Source organism: Eleutherodactylus coqui, chromosome 2, assembly GCF_035609145.1.
Source record: "Eleutherodactylus coqui strain aEleCoq1 chromosome 2, aEleCoq1.hap1, whole genome shotgun sequence".
Classification (NCBI taxonomy): domain Eukaryota; kingdom Metazoa; phylum Chordata; class Amphibia; order Anura; family Eleutherodactylidae; genus Eleutherodactylus; species Eleutherodactylus coqui.
The window spans coordinates 213,624,967-213,644,058 of record NC_089838.1 but is presented as its reverse complement, the minus strand read 5'-3'; the positions used below and the strand labels follow the sequence as shown (position 1 = coordinate 213,644,058).

Below are 19,092 nucleotides of genomic sequence, written 5' to 3'. Positions count from 1 at the left end.
CTGTGCAGGTCGTTCCATGCTTTGAAGCCTACTGGCTTCTTGTCTTCTTAAGTAGTTATGACATAACCTACAAGTTTGTTTTGGATCATTGTCTTGCTGTAATATTAACGCTATGGTAGCCCTTTTTGTTCAGTGTGCCAGTCACCCTTGCTAATTCTGGATCCAGCAAAAGAGCCACAGACCATCATGCTTCCTACTCCATGTTTGACAGTTGGTGTCACACACTTAGGAAGCATCCTTTGATGTACCAAAAATGTCAAATTTTAATTCACCAGTCCATAAGACCTTCTTCCACTCTTCAGTAGTCAACTGGAAGTGCTGCATGGTCCAGGCAAGTCTTTTTTTTCTGCAATCTTAGCAGTGGATTTCTTAGGGTCCATTTAGACGGGACGAGTGTCGTGCAAACGATGCCTGACACTCGTCCCTGCATGTCCTCACTCCCATGCTGTCACACAGGAGCTAGTACTGCTGGCTCGCTCACAGAGCGGCCAGCAGGCAGGTGGGGCAGCTGCAGGAGATTTCTCTCCTCGCTCTCCCCTGCCCCTCTTCATTGACTTAACATAGCAGCCGTTGAATACTAAACGGCCGCTATTTACATTGAACGTTGAGCAATCAGCTCATCGTCCATCATTTATCCTGCATAAACCATGGAAAATGAGTTGATCGTTCAGTGTAAATAGCAGCTGTTCAGTACTGAACGGCCGCTATGTTAAGTCAATGGAGAGGGGCAGAGGAGCTCGAGGAGAGCACTCTCCTCCAGCGTCCCTGCTGTGACCCAGCAATACTAGCTCCTGTGCAGCAGCACGAGACGAGTGTCGGGCTTCATTTGCCCGACATTCATCCTGTCTAAATGGGGCTTTACTGTGGACTTTCAAAAGTCTAAGGCTGCCGGTGACCCTGCATACCTGAATAATTTGTGTCGCAGATGACCGCAGCAGCTTGCCATCGGTCATGCACAGTGCAGGGTTTGTTTTTAACGTTTGTATTAGAGATGAGCGAGCGTACTCTGCCACGCCCCTTTTTCACCCGAGTACCGCGATTTTCGAGTACTTCCGTACTCGGGCGAAAAGATTCGGGGGGCGCCGTGGGTGAGTGGGGGGTTGCAGCAGGAAGTGGGGGGAAGAGGGAGAGAGAGGGCTCCCCCCTGTTCCCCGCTGCTACCCCCCGCTCCGCCACGCCTCCCCCCGAATCTTTTCACCCGAGTACGGAAGTACTCGAAAATCGCGGTGCTCGATCGAGTAATTACTCGAAACGAGTACGTTCACTCATCTCTAGTTTGTATCTTTCCGCGCCATCGCTTAGCGCAATGTTAATTGCATATGGCCTTTGGGTCATATGGCTTCCATTGACTTCAATGGAGGCCATCCGAGCAGTGTCCGCAGCAGAGTTTTGCTGCAGATCCTCCATGCGGATGCCAATAGCATTTTTCACAATTGGAATCCACCCATGTGAGCCCGGCCTAAGGCTGCCTTCATACTGGCGATAAAATTGCAATTTTCGTGCAATGCAAGAGTTAGTGAAAATGCAGAATTATGAAACCAATGATTTTTAATGGTTTCCTTCACATCTGCGATGTTTTCTGTCATGCAATGTTGCGAGAAAAAAAATCGTGGCATGCCCTATCTTTTTGCGCTTTGCGTTTTTTAAAATCTCCCTTGTTTCCCTATGGAGCCGCCTTTTTATCGCATCATAAAGCACAAACTTACGATTTTCATGTGATGCGATACGTTTTTATTAGAAAGTCCTAGTGACTCTCGCACTAAAAAATCGCGTGAAAAAAATGCATGAGAAATTATGGGTAATGTGATGCAGTCTATTCCAGGATTGGATATATACAACAGAGGGTTTGAAAGTAATCTACAAAAGTTGAGACACTAGGAATAGTTTGTAGTCAATTTCAAATCATAATTTGCTTTCTGTGCTGCAGAACAGCTGTGCTTGATGTGTTCCCTAAAAAAAGCCCTTTTGTTAAAATCATAAATTCAGCTCCATAATAGCCTATGAAACTATTCAGACAGCTGATTTTTCACATGGACATATGACCCATGTGGAAAAAAAATTCTGCGTAAGCTATTCTAGTCATTTATCAAGGATTAGGTTAGGACATGCAGTGTATGGGGTGCAGGAAAATTGTACAGCACATGGATTGTATTGATATGCTATGCAATCTTTTTTGTGTCCATTTAGTATGGTCACAACTCACACACAGCCATATGAATGTGGCCTTCCGCAGCATTTTACTACTTGGATGTTGCATGTACCATTATATAAACAGCCTTCAGCACATAAACTACTTACTGTCCGTATCGGGAAGAGAATAGAACATGCAATATCCACTGTCCGTAGAGGCTGGACAGCGCACAAGTGTTTGTCTGTGTGCTGTCCGATTGTACCTGAGAATCTTTGTGCTTCTTCAAACAAGCTTGAACAGCACATCTTGAAATCTCAGTCTACTTTGAAATCTTTGCCTGAGAGACAACTTGCTGATGTAGACCTTGCTGATGAAGACTTTGTTTCTTGTTTCTGTGCTCAGTCTTGCCATGGTGTATGACCTGTGACTGGAAACTGTCTTCCACAACCTTCCCTTTGTAGAGTTTGGCTGTTGCTCACCCAGTTTTAAGCCTCCTACACTGCTGTTTTTGTTTCAGTTATTGATGTATTTCAACCTACGTATGAAAATGATGATCATCATTCCTTATTTGTTATAAATTGTTAATTATACATCTGAGTATAATCCTACAAAATTAAGCCAAGTAGACTATATTAGAAGTGATATATTCACATAGCTATTACATATTTCTCTTAGCAGTAAATCTGAAATTAAAACATGTAAGACAACTATCTTATCATCTATGCGGTATGTTCAACTGTTACTAGCTATCGGGCTGATTAGCAGATCAAATAATTCCATGTCACGTGACAATGATAATATCAACTGTAAAATCTGATAGTATATATACATACTCAATATGTAACTGCCACTTTCCCCAAATCATTCAAGTGAGTACTGCAATGAATTTATATTAATAGTTTGTGTTTACATGTTGTTTAATGTAATGTGCACACTATAACATAATGTAGCAACTACTAGGGTACACTTGGACACATTCTCGTTATTGCACATACAGCATGTAATTTCACAATTTTTTTAGGAAATCATGGACTAGGTATCAAATATCAATATATTCGTATGTCACATGACAAATTAATTGTGTAACGGCAACTATTCAGTGATAATATAGTACTTTGCGTTAATTTATTTATTTGGTAGCTACTGTGCTTCAGATGTAGATAAGGTTTTTAGAAGTAACAAAGCTAAGCTGTCATTTATCACAAAAAATAATAATCTTTATATAGTGCCAACATATTCCACAGTGCTTTACAATTCAGAAGTAACGTACACAAAATAGGGCATAACATACAGTATTAAAGCAATAGGCAGCTTGAACAATAGGGGTAAAGGCACTGCTTGCAATGAATTTACAGACTATAAATAAGTAGAGGCGACACAAGAGGTGCAAAAGCTTGTTATACATTATCTATCTATCTAATCTATCTCATATCTATCTGTCTATCTTCTATTTATCTAGCTAGCTAGCTATTACTATACATGTATACAAAGAGTAACTGTGTAAAGACAGGTAAGAGATGAAATAGGGTGCTGTGGGAATAAGGGAGTCTTATTTCCTATATTGTGTGTAAAAGTGGGATAGATGGTGAAGAGTCTAGATTAGGGAATATGGTAGACCTCCCTGAAAAGATGTTCTTTTTAGGCAAGTTTTAAAGCTGTGGGCATTTGGAATTAACCTAATAATCTGGAGAAGCATATTCCAGAGAACTGAGAGGTTCAAGTTAAAGGCAAATTTAGTTGCAGGTCATTAGCAGAGCGAAGAGTACGATTAGGGTGGTAGACAGAGATGAGGGAGGAGATATAGGGTGGTGCAGCTCTGTGGAGAGCTTTATGGATGAGAGCGATGATTCAGATTGTATTCTATGTATTGACTGGCACAGGGTGGAGGCATCACTGTAGCAGCTAGACAAAAAGATAAGCTTGGCTGCTGCATTCAGGATGAATTAAAGAGGGGAGAGTTTAGTGAGAGGAAGAACGATAAAAGAGTTGCATTAATCAATCCAAAAATGGATAAGGGCAACAATAAGAGTTTTTGATGTCTTGAAAGTGAGGAAAGGGCGGATTCTGGAGATCTTTTAAGACTACAACTCTGGGGGTTTACATAATACAATACATATTCGAGCTGTGTAAAATAAACAGGAATTAACATAATACACAATGACAAATTAATCACTTCTGCTGTATCTATGCCTCACCATTACATCTAATGAGACAGTCTGAACTGGAAGTACATGCCTGTTAAATACTATTAGGCACATAAGTGTTATGCTGCAAAAGCACAATGTTCTACTAATACTAATTAATGGTACTAGAAAGTTAAGATAGTCCTTTCTGGGAATATGTAGGAACACTGAAGCAAAAGCCTCATATCTAATATGTTGCTGTTATATTGTGGATAATAATCACTATATTGCTATTTTACAAACTGCAAACTCCTGAGATGCTAAGCACTGATTTATGGCCGTATAGTTACCATTTTATAGTAAATTAAAAGAGAAATAATTTCCAATTAGCAATAGAGATGAGCGAGCACCAAAATGCTCGGGTGCTCGTTACTCCAGACGAACTTTTCGCGATGCTCGAGGGTTCGTTTCGAGTAACGAACCCCATTGAAGTCAATGGGCGACCCGAGCATTTTTGTATTTCGCCGATGCTCGCTAAGGTTTTCATGTGTGAAAATCTGGGCAATTCAAGAAAGTGATGGGAACGACACAGCAACGGATAGGGCAGGCGAGGGGCTACGTGTTGGGCTGCATCTCAAGTTCACAGGTCCCACTATTAAGCCACAATAGCGGCAAGAGTGCCCCCCCCCCCTCCCAAAAACTTTTACTTCTGAAAAGCCCTCATTAGCATGGCATACCTTTGCTAAGCACCACACTAGCTACAACAAAGCACAATCACTGCCTGGATGACACTCCGCTGCCACTTCTCCTGGGTTACATGCTGCCCAACCCCCCCCCCCCCCCCGCACGACGCAGTGTCCACAGCGCACAACAAACTGTCCCTGCGCAGCCTTCAGCTGCCCTCATGCCACACCACCCTCATGTCTATTTATAAGTGCGTCTGCCATGAGGAGGAACCGCAGGCACACACTGCAGAGGGTTGGCACGGCTAGGCAGCGACCCTCTTTAAAAGGGGTGGGGCGATAGCCCACAATGCTGTACAGAAGCAATGAGAAATCCAATCCTGTGCCACCGCCATCAGGAGCTGCACACGTGGGCATAGCAATGGGGAACCTATGTGCCACACACTATTCATTCTGTAAAGGTGTCTGCATGCCCCAGTCAGACTGGTAATATGTACCTTACAGTAACCGCGTTGGTGGTAATGTGGTGGTGACTGCGGACCTAGTAGCGCGGTTTTATTTTGTTGGTTTTCGGAATGTGGCCCGGATTAAGTGGGCCGTGGTGGGGGGATGTTTTTGAGGCACTACGTGTCCTCTCCACGTGTCCGTGGTTATATGTACCTTAACAGTAACCGCGTTGGTGGTAATGTGGTGGTGACTGCGGACCTAGTAGAGCGGTTTTATTTTGTTGGTTTTCGGAATGTGGCCAGGATTAAGTGGGCCGTGGCGGGGGGATGGTGGGGGGGCTCTCTTGTAGTGTCGGTAAAGGTGAAATTCTTGGACTGCCACCAGACGAACCAATGCAAAGGCATTTGGCAAGAATGTTTTCCCTGTTGGAGGAGGAGGGGGATGTTTTTGAGGCACTACGTGTCCTCTCCACGTGTCCGTGGTTATATGCACCTTAACAGTAACCGCGTTGGTGGGAAATGGCCTCGCCGCCATCATGTCTTTGGGAAGCCTCTGTTTCCACACCCCAGAGACATACCATTAGCAGCGGTATAGGCAGAGCCCATAATTCGTAACATTTCAGCCGTAGCATTAGGACAGGCCCCAGTAACATATCACTAGCAGCATTATAGGAGGAGCGCAGTCTTCGTTCCATGTCAGCAATAGTAGCACTCAAGACAGGCCCCAGTAACAATTCCGAAGCAGCAGTATAGCGGGAGCGCAGTCTTCGTTCCATGTCAGCAATAGTAGCACTCAAGACAGGCCCCAGTAACAATTCCGAAGCAGCAGTATAGTGGGAGCGCAGTCTTCGTTCCATGTCAGTAATAGTAGCACTCAAGACAGGCCCCAGTAACAATTCCGAAGCAGCAGTATAGCGGGAGCGCAGTCTTCGTTCCATGTCAGCAATAGTAGCACTCAAGACAGGCCCCAGTAACAATTCCGAAGCAGCAGTATAGTGGGAGCGCAGTCTTAGTTCCATTTCAGTAGCTGCAGTATAGCCAAAGCCCAAGTTACCTTTATGTAGCTAAAGTGTAGGCCAACCCCACACACACTTCTGTACCATGAGTGCAGGCGAAGAACATACAAATTGCTATGATTACACTGTAGGTGAGGGCCCCAAAAAATTGGTGTACCAACAGTACTAATGTACCTCAGTAAAAATTGGCCATGCCCAACCAAGATGGCAGGTGAAACCCATTAATCGCTTTGGTTAATGTGGCTTAAGTGGTAACTAGGCCTGGAGGCAGCCCAGTTTAACGAAAAATTGGTTCAAGTTAAAGTTTCAACGCTTTTCAGAGCATTGAAACATATAAAAATTGTTTAGAAAAATTAGATGAGTGAGCCTTGTGGCCCTAAGAAAAATTGCCCGTTCAGCGTGATTACGTGAGGTTTCAGGAGGAGGAGCAGGAGGAGGAGGAGGAATATTAGACACAGATTGATGAAGCAGAAATGTCCCCGTTTTGGATGGTGAGAGAGAACGTAGCTTCCATCCGCGGGTGCAGCCTACGTATTGCTTACGTATCGCTGCTGTCCGCTGGTGGAGAAGAGAAGTCTGGGGAAATCCAGGCTTTGTTCATCTTGATGAGTGTTAGCCTGTCGGCACTGTCGGTTGACAGGCGGGTACGCTTATCTGTGATGATTCCCCCAGCCGCACTAAACACCCTCTCCGACAAGACGCTAGCCGCAGAACAAGCAAGCACCTCCAGGGCATACAGCGCTAGTTCAGGCCACGTGTCCAGCTTCGACACCCAGTAGTTGTAGGTGGCAGAGGCGTCACGGAGGACGGTCGTGCGATCCGCTACGTACTTCCTCACCATCCTTTTACAGTGCTCCCGCCGACTCAGCCTTGACTGGGGAGCGGTGACACAGTCTTGGTGGGGAGCCATAAAGCTGTCCAGGCCCTTAAAGACTTTTGCACTGCCTGGGCTGTACATGCTGCTCGATCTCCGCACCTCCCCTGCTACCTGGCCCTCAGAACTGCGCCTTCTGCCACTAGCGCTGTCGGATGGGAATTTTACCATCAGCTTGTCCGCCAGGGTCCTGTGGTATAGCAACACTCTCGAACCCCTTTCCTCTTCGGGAATGAGACTGGGAAGGTTCTCCTTATAGCGTGGGTCGAGCAGTGTGTACACCCAGTAATCCGTAGTGGCCAGAATGCGTGCAACGCGAGGGTCACGAGGAAGGCATCCTAACATGAAGTCAGCCATGTGTGCCAGGGTACCCGTACGCAACACATGGCTGTCTTCACTAGGAAGATCACTTTCAGGATCCTCCTCCTCCTCATCCTCAGGCCATACACGCTGAAAGGATGACAGGCAAGCAGCAGGGGCACCGTCAGCAGTGGGCCAAACTGTCTCTTCCCCCTCCTCCTCATCCTCCTCATGGTCCTCCTCCTCCTGAATGCGCTGAGATATAGACAGGAGGGTGCTCTGACTATCCAGCGACATACTGTCTTCCCCCGCCTCCGTTTCCGAGCGCAAAGCGGCTGCCTTTATGGTTTGCAGGGAACTTCTCAAGATGCATAGCAGAGGAATGGTGACGCTAATGATTGCAGCATCGCCGCTCACCACCTGGGTAGACTGCTCAAAGTTTCCAAGGACCTGGCAGATGTCTGCCAACCAGGCCCACTCTTCTGAAAATAATTGAGGAGGCTGACCCCCACTGCGCCGCCCATGTTGGAGTTGGTATTCCACGATAGCTCTACGCTGCTCATAGAGCCTGGCCAACATGTGGAGCGTAGAGTTCCACCATGTGGGCACGTCGCACAGCAGTCGGTGCACTGGCAGATTAAACCGATGTTGCAGGGTGCGCAGGGTGGCAGCGTCCGTGTGGGACTTGCGGAAATGAGCGCAGAGCCGGCGCACCTTTACGAGCAGGTCTGACAAGCGTGGGTAGCTTTTCAGAAAGCGCTGAACCACCAAATTAAAGACGTGGGCCAGGCATGGCACGTGCGTGAGGCTGCCGAGCTGCAGAGCCGCCACCAGGTTACGGCCGTTGTCACACACGACCATGCCCGGTTGGAGGCTCAGCGGCGCAAGCCAGCGGTCGGTCTGCTCTGTCAGACCCTGCAGCAGTTCGTGGGCCGTGTGCCTCCTATCTCCTAAGCTGAGTAGTTTCAGCACGGCCTGCTGACGCTTGCCCACCGCTGTGCTGCCACGCTGCGCGACACCGACTGCTGGCGACGTCCTGCTGCTGCTGACACATCTAGATTGCGAGACAGAGGTTGAGGAGGAGGAGGAGGAGGAGGAGGAGGAGGGTGCTTTAGTGGAGGAAGCATACACCGCCGAACATACCACCACCGAGCTGTGGCCCGCAATTCTGGGGGTGGGTAGGACGTGAGCCGTCCCAGGCTCTGACTCTGTCCCAGCCTCCACTAAATTCACCCAATGTGCCGTCAGAGAGATGTAGTGGCCCTGCCCGCCTGTGCTTGTCCACGTGTCCGTAGTTAAGTGGACCTTGCCACTAACCGCATTGGTGAGGGCGCGTACAATGTTGCGGTAGACGTGGTCGTGCAGGGCTGGGACGGCACATCGGGAAAAGTAGTGGCGACTGGGAACTGAGTAGCGTGGGGCCGCCGCCGCCATCATAGCTTTGAAAGCCTCCGTTTCCACAACCCTATACGGCAGCATCTCAAGGCTGATAAATTTGGCTATGTGGACGGTTAACGATTGAGCGTGCGGGTGCGTGGCGGCGTACTTGCGCTTGCGCTCCAACACTTGCGCTAGCGACGGCTGGACTGTGTGGTGCGAGACATTGGTGGATGGGGCCGAGGACAGCGAAGGTGAGGGTGTGGGTGCAGGCCATGAGACGGTAGTGACTGTGTCCTGAGAGGGGGGTTGTATCTCAGTGGCAGGTTGGGGCACAGGGGGAGAGGCAGCGGTGCAAACCGGAGGCGGTGAACGGCCTTCGTCCCACCTTGTGGGGTGCTTGGCCATCATATGTCTGCGCATGCTGGTGGTGGTGAGGCTGTTGGTGGTGGCTCCCCGGCTGATCTTGGCGCGACAAAGGTTGCACACCACTGTTCGTCGGTCGTCAGGCGTCTCTGTGAAAAACTGCCAGACCTTAGAGCACCTCGGCCTCTGCAGGGTGGCATGGCGCGAGGGTGCGCTTTGGGAAACAGTTGGTGGATTATTCGATCTGGCCCTGCCTCTACCCCTGGCCACCGCACTGCCTCTTGCAACCTGCCCTGCTGCTGCCCGTGCCTCCCCCTCTGAAGACCTGTCCTGTGTAGGCGTTGCACACCAGGTGGGGTCAGTCACCTCATCGTCCTGCTGCTCTTCCTCCGAATCCTCTGTGCGCTCCTCCCTCGGACTTACTGCCCTTACTACTACCTCACTGCAAGACAACTGTGTCTCATCGTCATCGTCCTCCTCACCCACAGAAAGTTCTTGAGACAGTTGGCGGAAGTCCCCAGCCTCATCCCCCGGACCCCGGGAACTTTCCAATGGTTGTGCATCAGTGACGATAAACTCCTCTGGTGGGAGAGGAACCACTGCTGCCCAATCTGAGCAGGGGCCCGAGAACAGTTCCTGGGAGTCTTCCCGCTCCTGAGCATGTGTCATTGTAGTGGAGTGAGGAGGCTGGGAGGAAGGAGGAGCAGCAGACAGAGGATTCGGATTTGCAGCAGTGGACGGCGCAGAACTGTGGCTGGACGATAGGTTGCTCGAAGCACTTTCTGCCATCCAGGACAGGACCTGCTCACACTGCTCATTTTCTAATAAAGGTCTCCCGCGTGGACCCATTAATTGAGCGATGAATGTGGGGACGCCAGAAACGTGCCTCTCTCCTAATCGCGCAGCAGTCGGCTGCGACACACCTGGATCAGGAGCTCGGCCTGTGCCCACACCCTCACTTGGCCCTCCGCGTCCTCGGCCGCGTCCACGTCCTCTAGGCCTACCCCTACCTCTCAGCATGCTGTATTACCAGTGATTTGATTTCACAGGCAGGAAATAAATTGGCGCAAGCCTGCAGGCCAAATATAATTTTTTTACTTTTTTTAAAAAGGAAAGGCCCACTGCCTCTAGTGAATGAATAATAAGTTTAATAACTGTGTTGCGGCCCTGCAAAAGTGTCACAGAACTTTACTGTTGCAGAGTTATTAACTGTGGCAGAGCAGGTATTTCCCAGGCAGGAAAGAAATTGGCGCAAGGCTGCACTCAACCGTAGCTGGTTGCGTCTGATTTTTTTACGTTCTCCACGCAGCACACACGTACACAGAGCCCTTAGGACTGACAGAGGCAGGGCAAATATACTTTTTTCCCTTTTGTTTAAAGGAAAGGCCCACTGTGCCTATTCAATGACTAATAACTGTGTTGTGGCCCTGCCTACACAATTCTGTGCCTGTAGTATCAATGCAGGGTGCAATGCTCTGCACCGCCGATTTTGAGAGAAAAAAAAAAAAGCAACACAGCTAACAGCAGCCTGCACAGTACTCCACACAGTTAAATGTGGCCCTAGAAAGGACCGTTGAGGTTCTTGAAGGCTACACTCACTCCTAACACTCTCCCTGCCTAAGCACCACTTCTGTCCCTAATGCCGGGTGCAATGCTCTGCACTGCCGATTTTGAGAAGAAAAAAAAAATTTCTCCACTGCTAACAGCAGCCTGCACACACGTAGATGTGGCCCTAAGAAGGACCGTTGGGGTTCTTGAAGCCTACACTCACTACAAACACTCTCCCTACAGCAACTCCAATAGAACAGCACTGTCCCTCAGCTAACTCACAAGGCATGTGTGGCGAGCCGCGGGAGGGGCCGACTTTTATACTCGGGTGACATCAGATCTCCCCAGCCACTCACAGCAGGGGGGTGGTATAGGGCTTGAACGTCACAGGGGGAAGTTGTAATGCCTTCCCTGTCTTTCAATTGGCCAGAAAAGCGCGCTAACGTCTCAGAGAGGAAACTGAAAGTAACCGGAACACCGCGTGGTACTCGTTACGAGTAACGAGCATCCCGAACACCCTAATATTCGCACGAATATCAAGCTCGGACGAGTACGTTCGCTCATCTCTAATTAGCAACTAAGTTTCTCTTAGTGCTTCTACACTTCTACTCTCTATGCTGTGGTCAATTGAAATGTATTATACAGAGAAAATGAACCAGCTCACCAGCTCTGCTGTTTATGTTTTCATACCGAGTAACGGAAACACTTTAGCTTGCTGTACTAGTGAATGTGAACGACTAAACAATCACTGTTTACACAAAACAATGTGTGGACGATTATTTTTATGCCTGCATAAAATGAACAACAAACAGAACAAATTCATTTTTCAATCTTCGGCCATGCTTACACTGAAAGATTATTGTTCAAATTTGCACGATCCAACAATTTTTTGGAACAATAATCGTTCCATGTAAAAGAGCCCTAAGTGAGTTACGGAAACAGCATAGTGCACTGCGCTTGGCTATTTCTGTCCTGTTGACCACCCCTAGCCATTGCTTTCATAGGGGATGAGAGTGGTGGGGGCCTTAACTTAAGACAAATGTGTGAGACCATAAAAGTCTAAGATGTGAATACCCCTTTAAAGGCCGATTAGTTGATTGGGCGATAGAGATAAGCGAGTATACTCGCTAAAGGCAATTGCTCGAGCGAGCATTGCCTTTAGTGAGTATCTCCCCGCTCGAGACAGAAGGTTCGGGTGCTGGCAGCGTGCAGGGAGCTGCGGGGGAGAGCGGGGCGGAACGGAGGGGAGATCTCTCTCTACCTCAACCCCCCCCACCCCCACCCCCACCCCCGCTCCCTCCTGCTGACTGCCGCTACTCACCGCTCCCCCGCATCGGCACCCGAACCTTCCATCTCGAGCGGGGAGATACTCGCTAAAGGCAATGCTCGCTCGAGCAATTGCCTTTAGCGAGTATACTCGCTCATCTCTATTAGGCGACCTATGTCAGCACTGCAATACACAGGGTTGGAGTGACCAGGGCTTGTAACTGCAGGAGCAGCTCCCATGGATTTTAATGAGTGCTGCAACTGCAGTTACAAGAGTCGGCCACCACACCAAGGTCAGTGCATCAACTTCCGCTAAGCGGCTGGGGTCATAAGCAGTGGACCACAGTTGATCAACTATTGATGATCTATCCTGCAAATAGGTCATCAATAGTATTTTCCTGAAAAACCCCCTTAACTTTTTTTAAGTCCTTCTCTCTTCTTTCTAGGATGCAGCTGGAGAAACTTGTGCTGATTTTGTCTGCTGTCATTGCATGCGTATTTTCTTCAAAGTTACTTGACCAGGAATGGCAAGCATGGAAAGCCAAACACGGTATCATATGTTCCTTACTATATGGGATCAGATTATAGGGAAGACACATGGGGCAATTACCCTGCACCCATCATCATATAGGGGCTTGAGGGAGGTTTCCGATGCAGATGCAAAACCATCCTAACTAGAGATGATCGAGCACCAAAATGCTCGGGTGCTCGTTACTCGGGACGAAATTATCGCGATGCTCGAGGGTTCGTTTCGAGTAACGAACCCCATTGAAGTCAATGGGCGACCCGAGCATTTTTGTATTTCGCCGATGCTCGCTAAGGTTTTCATGTGTGAAAATCTGGGCAATTCAAGAAAGTGATGGGAACGACACAGCAACGGATAGGGCAGGCGAGGGGCTACATGTTGGGCTGCATCTCAAGTTCACAGGTCCCACTATTAAGCCACAATAGCGGCAAGAGTGCCCCCCCCCAACAACTTTTACTTCTGAAAAGCCCTCATTAGCAATGGATACCTTAGCTAAGCACTACACTACCTCCAACAAAGCACAATCACTGCCTGCATGACACTCTGCTGCCACTTCTCCTGGATTACATGCTGCCCAACCCCCCTCCCCCCTGCACGACGAAGTGTCCACAGCGCACACCAAAGTGTCCCTGCGCAGCCTTCAGCTGCCCTCATGCCACACCACCCTCATGTCTATTTATAAGTGCGTCTGCCATGACGAGGAACCGCAGGCACACACTGCAGAGGGTTGGCACGGCTAGGCAGCGACCCTCTTTAAAAGGGGCGGGGCGATAGCCCACAATGCTGTACAGAAGCAATGAGAAATATAATCCTGTGCCACCGCCATCAGGAGCTGCACACGTGGGCATAGCAATGGGGAACCTATGTGCCACACACTATTCATTCTGTCAAGGTGTCTGCATGCCCCAGTCAGACCGCGGTTTTTAATTCATAGACACAGGCAGGTACAACTCCCTATTGTGAAGTCCCTGTGGACCGACAGCATGGGTGGCTCCCTGGAACCCACCGGCGGTACATAAAAATATCCCATTGCATTGCCCAACACAGCTGAGGTAGTAATGTCGTGCTTAATGCAGGTGGGCTTCGGCCCACACTGCATGCCCCAGTCAGACTGGGGTTCTTTAGAAGTGGAAACAGATGCATTTATAATTCCCTGTGGACCCACAGCATGGGTGGCCCCTTGGAACCCACCGGCGGTACATAAAAATATCCCATTGCATTGCCCAACACAGCTGAGGTAGTAATGTCGTGCTTAATGCAGGTGGGCTTCGGCCCACACTGCATGCCCCAGTCAGACTGGGGTTCTTTAGAAGTGGAAACAGATGCATTTTTAATTCCCTGTGGACCCACAGCATGGGTGGCTCCCTGGAACCCACCGGCGGTACATAAAAATATCCCATTGCATTGCCCAACACAGCTGAGGTAGTAATGTCGTGCTTAATGCAGGTGGGCTTCAGCCCACACTGCATGCCCCAGTCTGACTGGGGTTCTTTAGATGTGGAAACAGATGCATTTATAATTCTCTGTGGACCCACAGCATGGGTGGGTGCCAGGAAGCCACCGGCGGTACATAAATATATCCCATTGCATTGCCCAACACAGCGGATGTAACGTCAGCTGTAATGCAGGTGGGCTAAAAATTCATTTGATTACACTGTAGGCGAGGGCCCACAAAAATTGCTATATCAACAGTACTAATGTACATCCAAAAAATTGGCCATGGCCAACCAAGAGGGCAGGTGAAACCCATTAATCGCTTTGATTAATGTGGCTTAAGTGGTAACTAGGCCTGGAGGCAGCCCAGTTTAACGAAAAATTGGTTCAAGTTAAAGTTTCAACGCTTTTAAGAGCATTGAAACGTATAAAAATTGTTTAGAAAAATTATATGAGTGAGCCTTGTGGCCCTAAGAAAAATTGCCCGTTCGGCGTGATTACGTGAGGTTTCAGGAGGAGGAGCAGGAGGAGGAGGAGGAGGAGGAATATTATACACAGATTGATGAAGCAGAAATGTCCCCGTTTTGGATGGTGAGAGAGAACGATGCTTCCATCCGCGGGTGCAGCCTACGTATTGTTTAGGTATCGCTGCTGTCCGCTGGTGGAGAAGAGAAGTCTGGGGAAATCCAGGCTTTGTTAATCTTGATGAGTGTAAGCCTGTCGGCACTGTCGGTTGACAGGTGGGTACGCTTATCCGTGATGATTCCCCCAGCCACACTAAACACACTCTCTGACAAGACGCTAGCCGCAGGACAAGCAAGCACCTCCAGGGCATACAGCGCGAGTTCAGGCCACGTGTCTAGCTTCGACATCCAGTAGTTGTAGGTGGCAGAGGCGTCAAGGAGGACGGTCGTGCGATCCGCTACGTACTCCCTCACCATCCTTTTACAGTGCTCCCGCCGACTCAGCCTTGACTGGGGAGCGGTGACACAGTCTTGCTGGGGAGCCAGAAAGCTGGCAAAGGCCTTGGAGAATGTTCCCCTTCCTGCGCTGTACATGCTGCCTGATCTCTGCGCCTCCCCTGCTACCTGGCCCTCGGAACTGCGCCTTCTGCCACTAGCGCTGTCGGATGGGAAGTTTACCATCAGTTTGTCCACCAGCGCCCTGTGGTATAGCATCATTCTCGAACCCCTTTCCTCTTCGGGAATGAGAGTGCAAAGGCTCTCCTTATACCGTGGATCGAGCAGTGTGTACACCCAGTAATCCATAGTGGCCAGAATGCGTGTAACGCGAGGGTCACAAGAAAGGCATCCTAACATGAAGTCAGCCATGTGTGCCAGGGTACCTGTACGCAACACATGGCTGTCTTCACTAGGAAGATCACTTTCAGGATCCTCCTCCTCTTCCTCCTCCTCAGGCCATACACGCTGAAAGGATGACAGGCAAGCAGCAGGGGCACCGTCAGCAGTGGGCCAAGCTGTCTCTTCCCCCTCCTCCTCATCCTCCTCATGCTCCTCCTCCTCCTCCTGAACGCGCTGAGATATAGACAGGAGGGTGCTCTGACTATCCAGCGACATACTGTCTTCCCCCGGCTCTGTTTCCGAGCGCAAAGCGTCTGCCTTTATGCTTTGCAGGGAACTTCTCAAGATGCATAGCAGAGGAATGGTGACGCTAATGATTGCAGCATCGCCGCTCACCACCTGGGTAGACTCCTCAAATTTTCCAAGGACCTGGCAGATGGCTGCCAACCAGGCCCACTCTTCTGTAAATAATTGAGGAGGCTGACTCCCACTGCGCCGCGCAAGTTGGAGTTGGTATTTCACTATAGGTCTACGCTGCTCATAGAGTCTGGCCAACATGTGGAGCGTAGAGTTCCACTGTGTGGGCACGTCGCACAGCAGTCGGTGCACTGGCAGATTAAACCGATGTTGCAGGGTCCGCAGGGTGGCAGCGTGCGTGTGTGATTTGCGGAAATGTGCGCAGATCCGGCGCACCTTTCCGAGCAGGTATGACAAGTGGGGGTAGCTTTTCAGAAAGCGCTGAACCACCAAATTAAACACATGGGCCAGGCATGGCACGTGCGTGAGGCTGCCGAGCTGCAGAGCCGCCACCAGCTTACGGCCGTTGTCACACACGACCATGCCCGGTTGGAGGCTCAGCGGCGCAAGCCAGTGGTCGGTCTGCTCTGTCAGACCCTGCAGCAGTTCGTGGGCCGTGTGCCTCTTCTCTCCTAAGCTGAGTAGTTTCAGCACGGCCTGCTGACGCTTGCCCACCGCTGTGCTGCCACGCCGCGTGACACCGACTGCTGGCGACGTGCTGCTGCTGACACATCTTGATTGCGAGGCAGAGGTTGCGTAGGAGGAGGAGGAGGGTGGTTTAGTGGAGGAAGCATACACCCCCGCAGATACCACCACCGAGCTGGGGCCCGCAATTCTGGGGGTGGGTAGGACGTGAGCGGTCCCAGGCTCTGACTCTGTCCCAGCCTCCACTAAATTCACCCAATGTGCCGTCAGGGAGATATAGTGGCCCTGCCCGCCTGTGCTTGTCCACGTGTCTGTTGTTAAGTGGACCTTGGCAGTAACCGCGTTGGTGAGGGCGCGTACAATGTTGCGGGAGACGTGGTCGTGCAGGCCTGGGACGGCACATCGGGAAAAGTAGTGGCGACTGGGAACCGAGTAGCGTGGGGCCGCCGCCGCCATCATGCTTTTGAAAGCCTCCGTTTCCACAAGCCTATACGGCAGCATCTCTAGGCTGATCAATTTTGCAATGTGCACGTTTAACGCTTGAGCGTGCGGGTGCGTGGCGTCGTACTTGCGCTTGCGCTCAAACTGTGGCGCTAGCGACGTCTGGACGCTACGCTGAGAGACATTGCTGGATGGGGCCGAGGACAGCGGAGGTGAGGGTGTGGGTGCAGGCCAGGAGACGGTAGTGCCTGTGTCCTCAGAGGGGGGTTGGATCTCAGTGGCAGGTTGGGGCACAGGGGGAGAGGCAGTGGTGCAAACCGGAGGCGGTGAACGGGCATCGTCCCACCTTGTGGGGTGCTTGGCCATCATATGCCTGCGCATGCTGTTGGTGGTGCCTCCCCAGCTGATCTTGGCGCGACAAAGGTTGCACACCACTGTTCGTCGATCGTCAGGCGTCTCCGTGAAAAACTGCCACACCGTAGAGCACCTTGACCTGTGCAGGGTGGCATGGCGCGAGGGGGCGCTTTGGGAAACAGTTGGTGGATTATTCGGTCTGGCCCTGCCTCTACCCCTGGCCACCGCACTGGCTCGGCCTGTGCCCACACCCTGACTTGGGCCTCCGCGTCCTTGCCCGCGTCCACGTCCTATAGGCCTACCCCTACCCCTCAGCATGGTGTATTACCAGTGATTTGATTTCCCAGGCAGGAAATAAATTGGCGCAAGCCTGCTGTTAAACGTAGCTGGCTGCGTATGATTTGTTTACTATCTCCACCCACCACACACGTACACAGAACGCTGAGGACTGACAGAGACAGGGCACATAGAATTTTTCCCTTTTTTTAAAAAGGAAAGGCCCACTGACTATATTCAATCAGATAAGAAATCTGTTGCACAGAAATGCAGTTATATGAAGTGCAGCACAGCGGTTACTTTTCACAGGCAGCAAATAAATTGGCGCAAGCCTGCAGGACAAATAGAATGTTTCCCTTTTTGGGAAACGGAGGGCCCACTGACTATATTCAATCAGATAATCATAAGATATGTGTTGCACAGAAATGCAGTTATATGAAGTGCAGTACAGCGGTTACTTTTCACAGGCAGCAAATAAATTGGCGCAAGCCTGCAGGACAAATAGAATGTTTCCCTTTTTGGGAAACGGAGGGCCCACTGACTATATTCAATCAGATAAGATATGTGTTGCACAGAAATGCAGTTATATGAAGTGCAGCACAGCGGTTACTTTTCACAGGCAGCAAATAAATTGGCGCAAGCCTGCAGGACAAATAGAATGTTTCCCTTTTTTGGAAACGGAGGGCCCACTGACTATATTCAATCAATAATATATGTCTTCTGGCCCTGCCTACACAATTCTCTCCCTGTAGTAAGGCGCAATGCTCTGCAGACAGCCGATTTTGAAAAGAAAAAAATATGCAACACTCCTAACAGCAGCCTGCACAGTACTGCACACGGATAGATGTGGCCCTAAGAAGGACCGTTGGGGTTCTTGAAGCCTACACTCACTCCTAACACTCTCCCTACCTAAGCACCACTTCTCTCCCTGTAGTATTACTGCAAGGCGCAATGCTCTGCAGACTGCCGATTTTGAAAAAAAAAAAATTTGTGCAACACTGCTAACAGCACCCTCCACAGTACTGCACACGGATAGATGTGGCCCTGAGAAGGACCGTTGGGGTTCTTGAAGCCTACACTAACTCCTAACACTCTCCCTACAGCAGCTCCAGCACGATAGCACTTTCCCTCAGCTAACTCACAAGCCATTTGAGGCGAGCCGCGGGAGGGGCCGACTTTTATACTCGGGTGACATCTGATCGCCCCAGCCACTCACAGCAGGGGGGTGGTATAGGGCTTGAACGTCACAGGGGGAAGTTGTAATGCCTTCCCTGTCTTTCAATTGGCCAGAAAAGCGCGCTAACGTCTCAAAGAGGAAACTGAAAGTAACCGGAACACCGCGTGGTGCTCGTTAAGAGTAACGAGCATCCCGAACACCCTAATATTCGCACGAATATCAAGCTCGGACGAGTACGTTCGCTCATCTCTAATCCTAACACATGCAGCATGTAGTAATTTGTAAAACACAATAAACCACATTCTAACTATTGATCTTATTTATAAATGCAATATAGAAAAGAAGTATAGCAACTTTCATGATGAGATGTTCCGAAAGAAGGCTTGGGAGGAAACCTGGCATAAAGTACAGAAGCACAATGAACTGGCCAACCAGGGTCTATCCAAATACAGAATGGCCATGAATAAGTATGCAGATATGGTGAGTTTGCAAAACTATTCTAATAATAGTA

At 49.7% G+C, this 19,092-nt stretch overlaps 1 protein-coding gene across 2 annotated transcripts in view; it reads left to right on the top strand.

Annotated features, from left to right (window-relative positions):
- The first annotated feature begins 2,996 nt into the window (after nucleotides 1–2,996).
- The window catches only part of LOC136612249 (cathepsin L-like), a 29,480-nt gene continuing 13,384 nt past the window's right edge, over nucleotides 2,997–19,092 (top strand). The window contains exons 1-3 of one of the 2 annotated variants that reach the window (XM_066592465.1): nucleotides 2,997–3,000; nucleotides 12,577–12,680; nucleotides 18,919–19,061. In XM_066592465.1, coding sequence (XP_066448562.1) covers nucleotides 12,578–12,680; nucleotides 18,919–19,061 — 246 coding nt within the window. In that variant the 5' untranslated portion in view covers nucleotides 2,997–3,000; nucleotide 12,577. Of the gene's footprint in view, nucleotides 3,001–12,576; nucleotides 12,681–18,918; nucleotides 19,062–19,092 lie in introns of those variants that run through there. The other variant, XM_066592466.1, reaches the window with a different exon arrangement.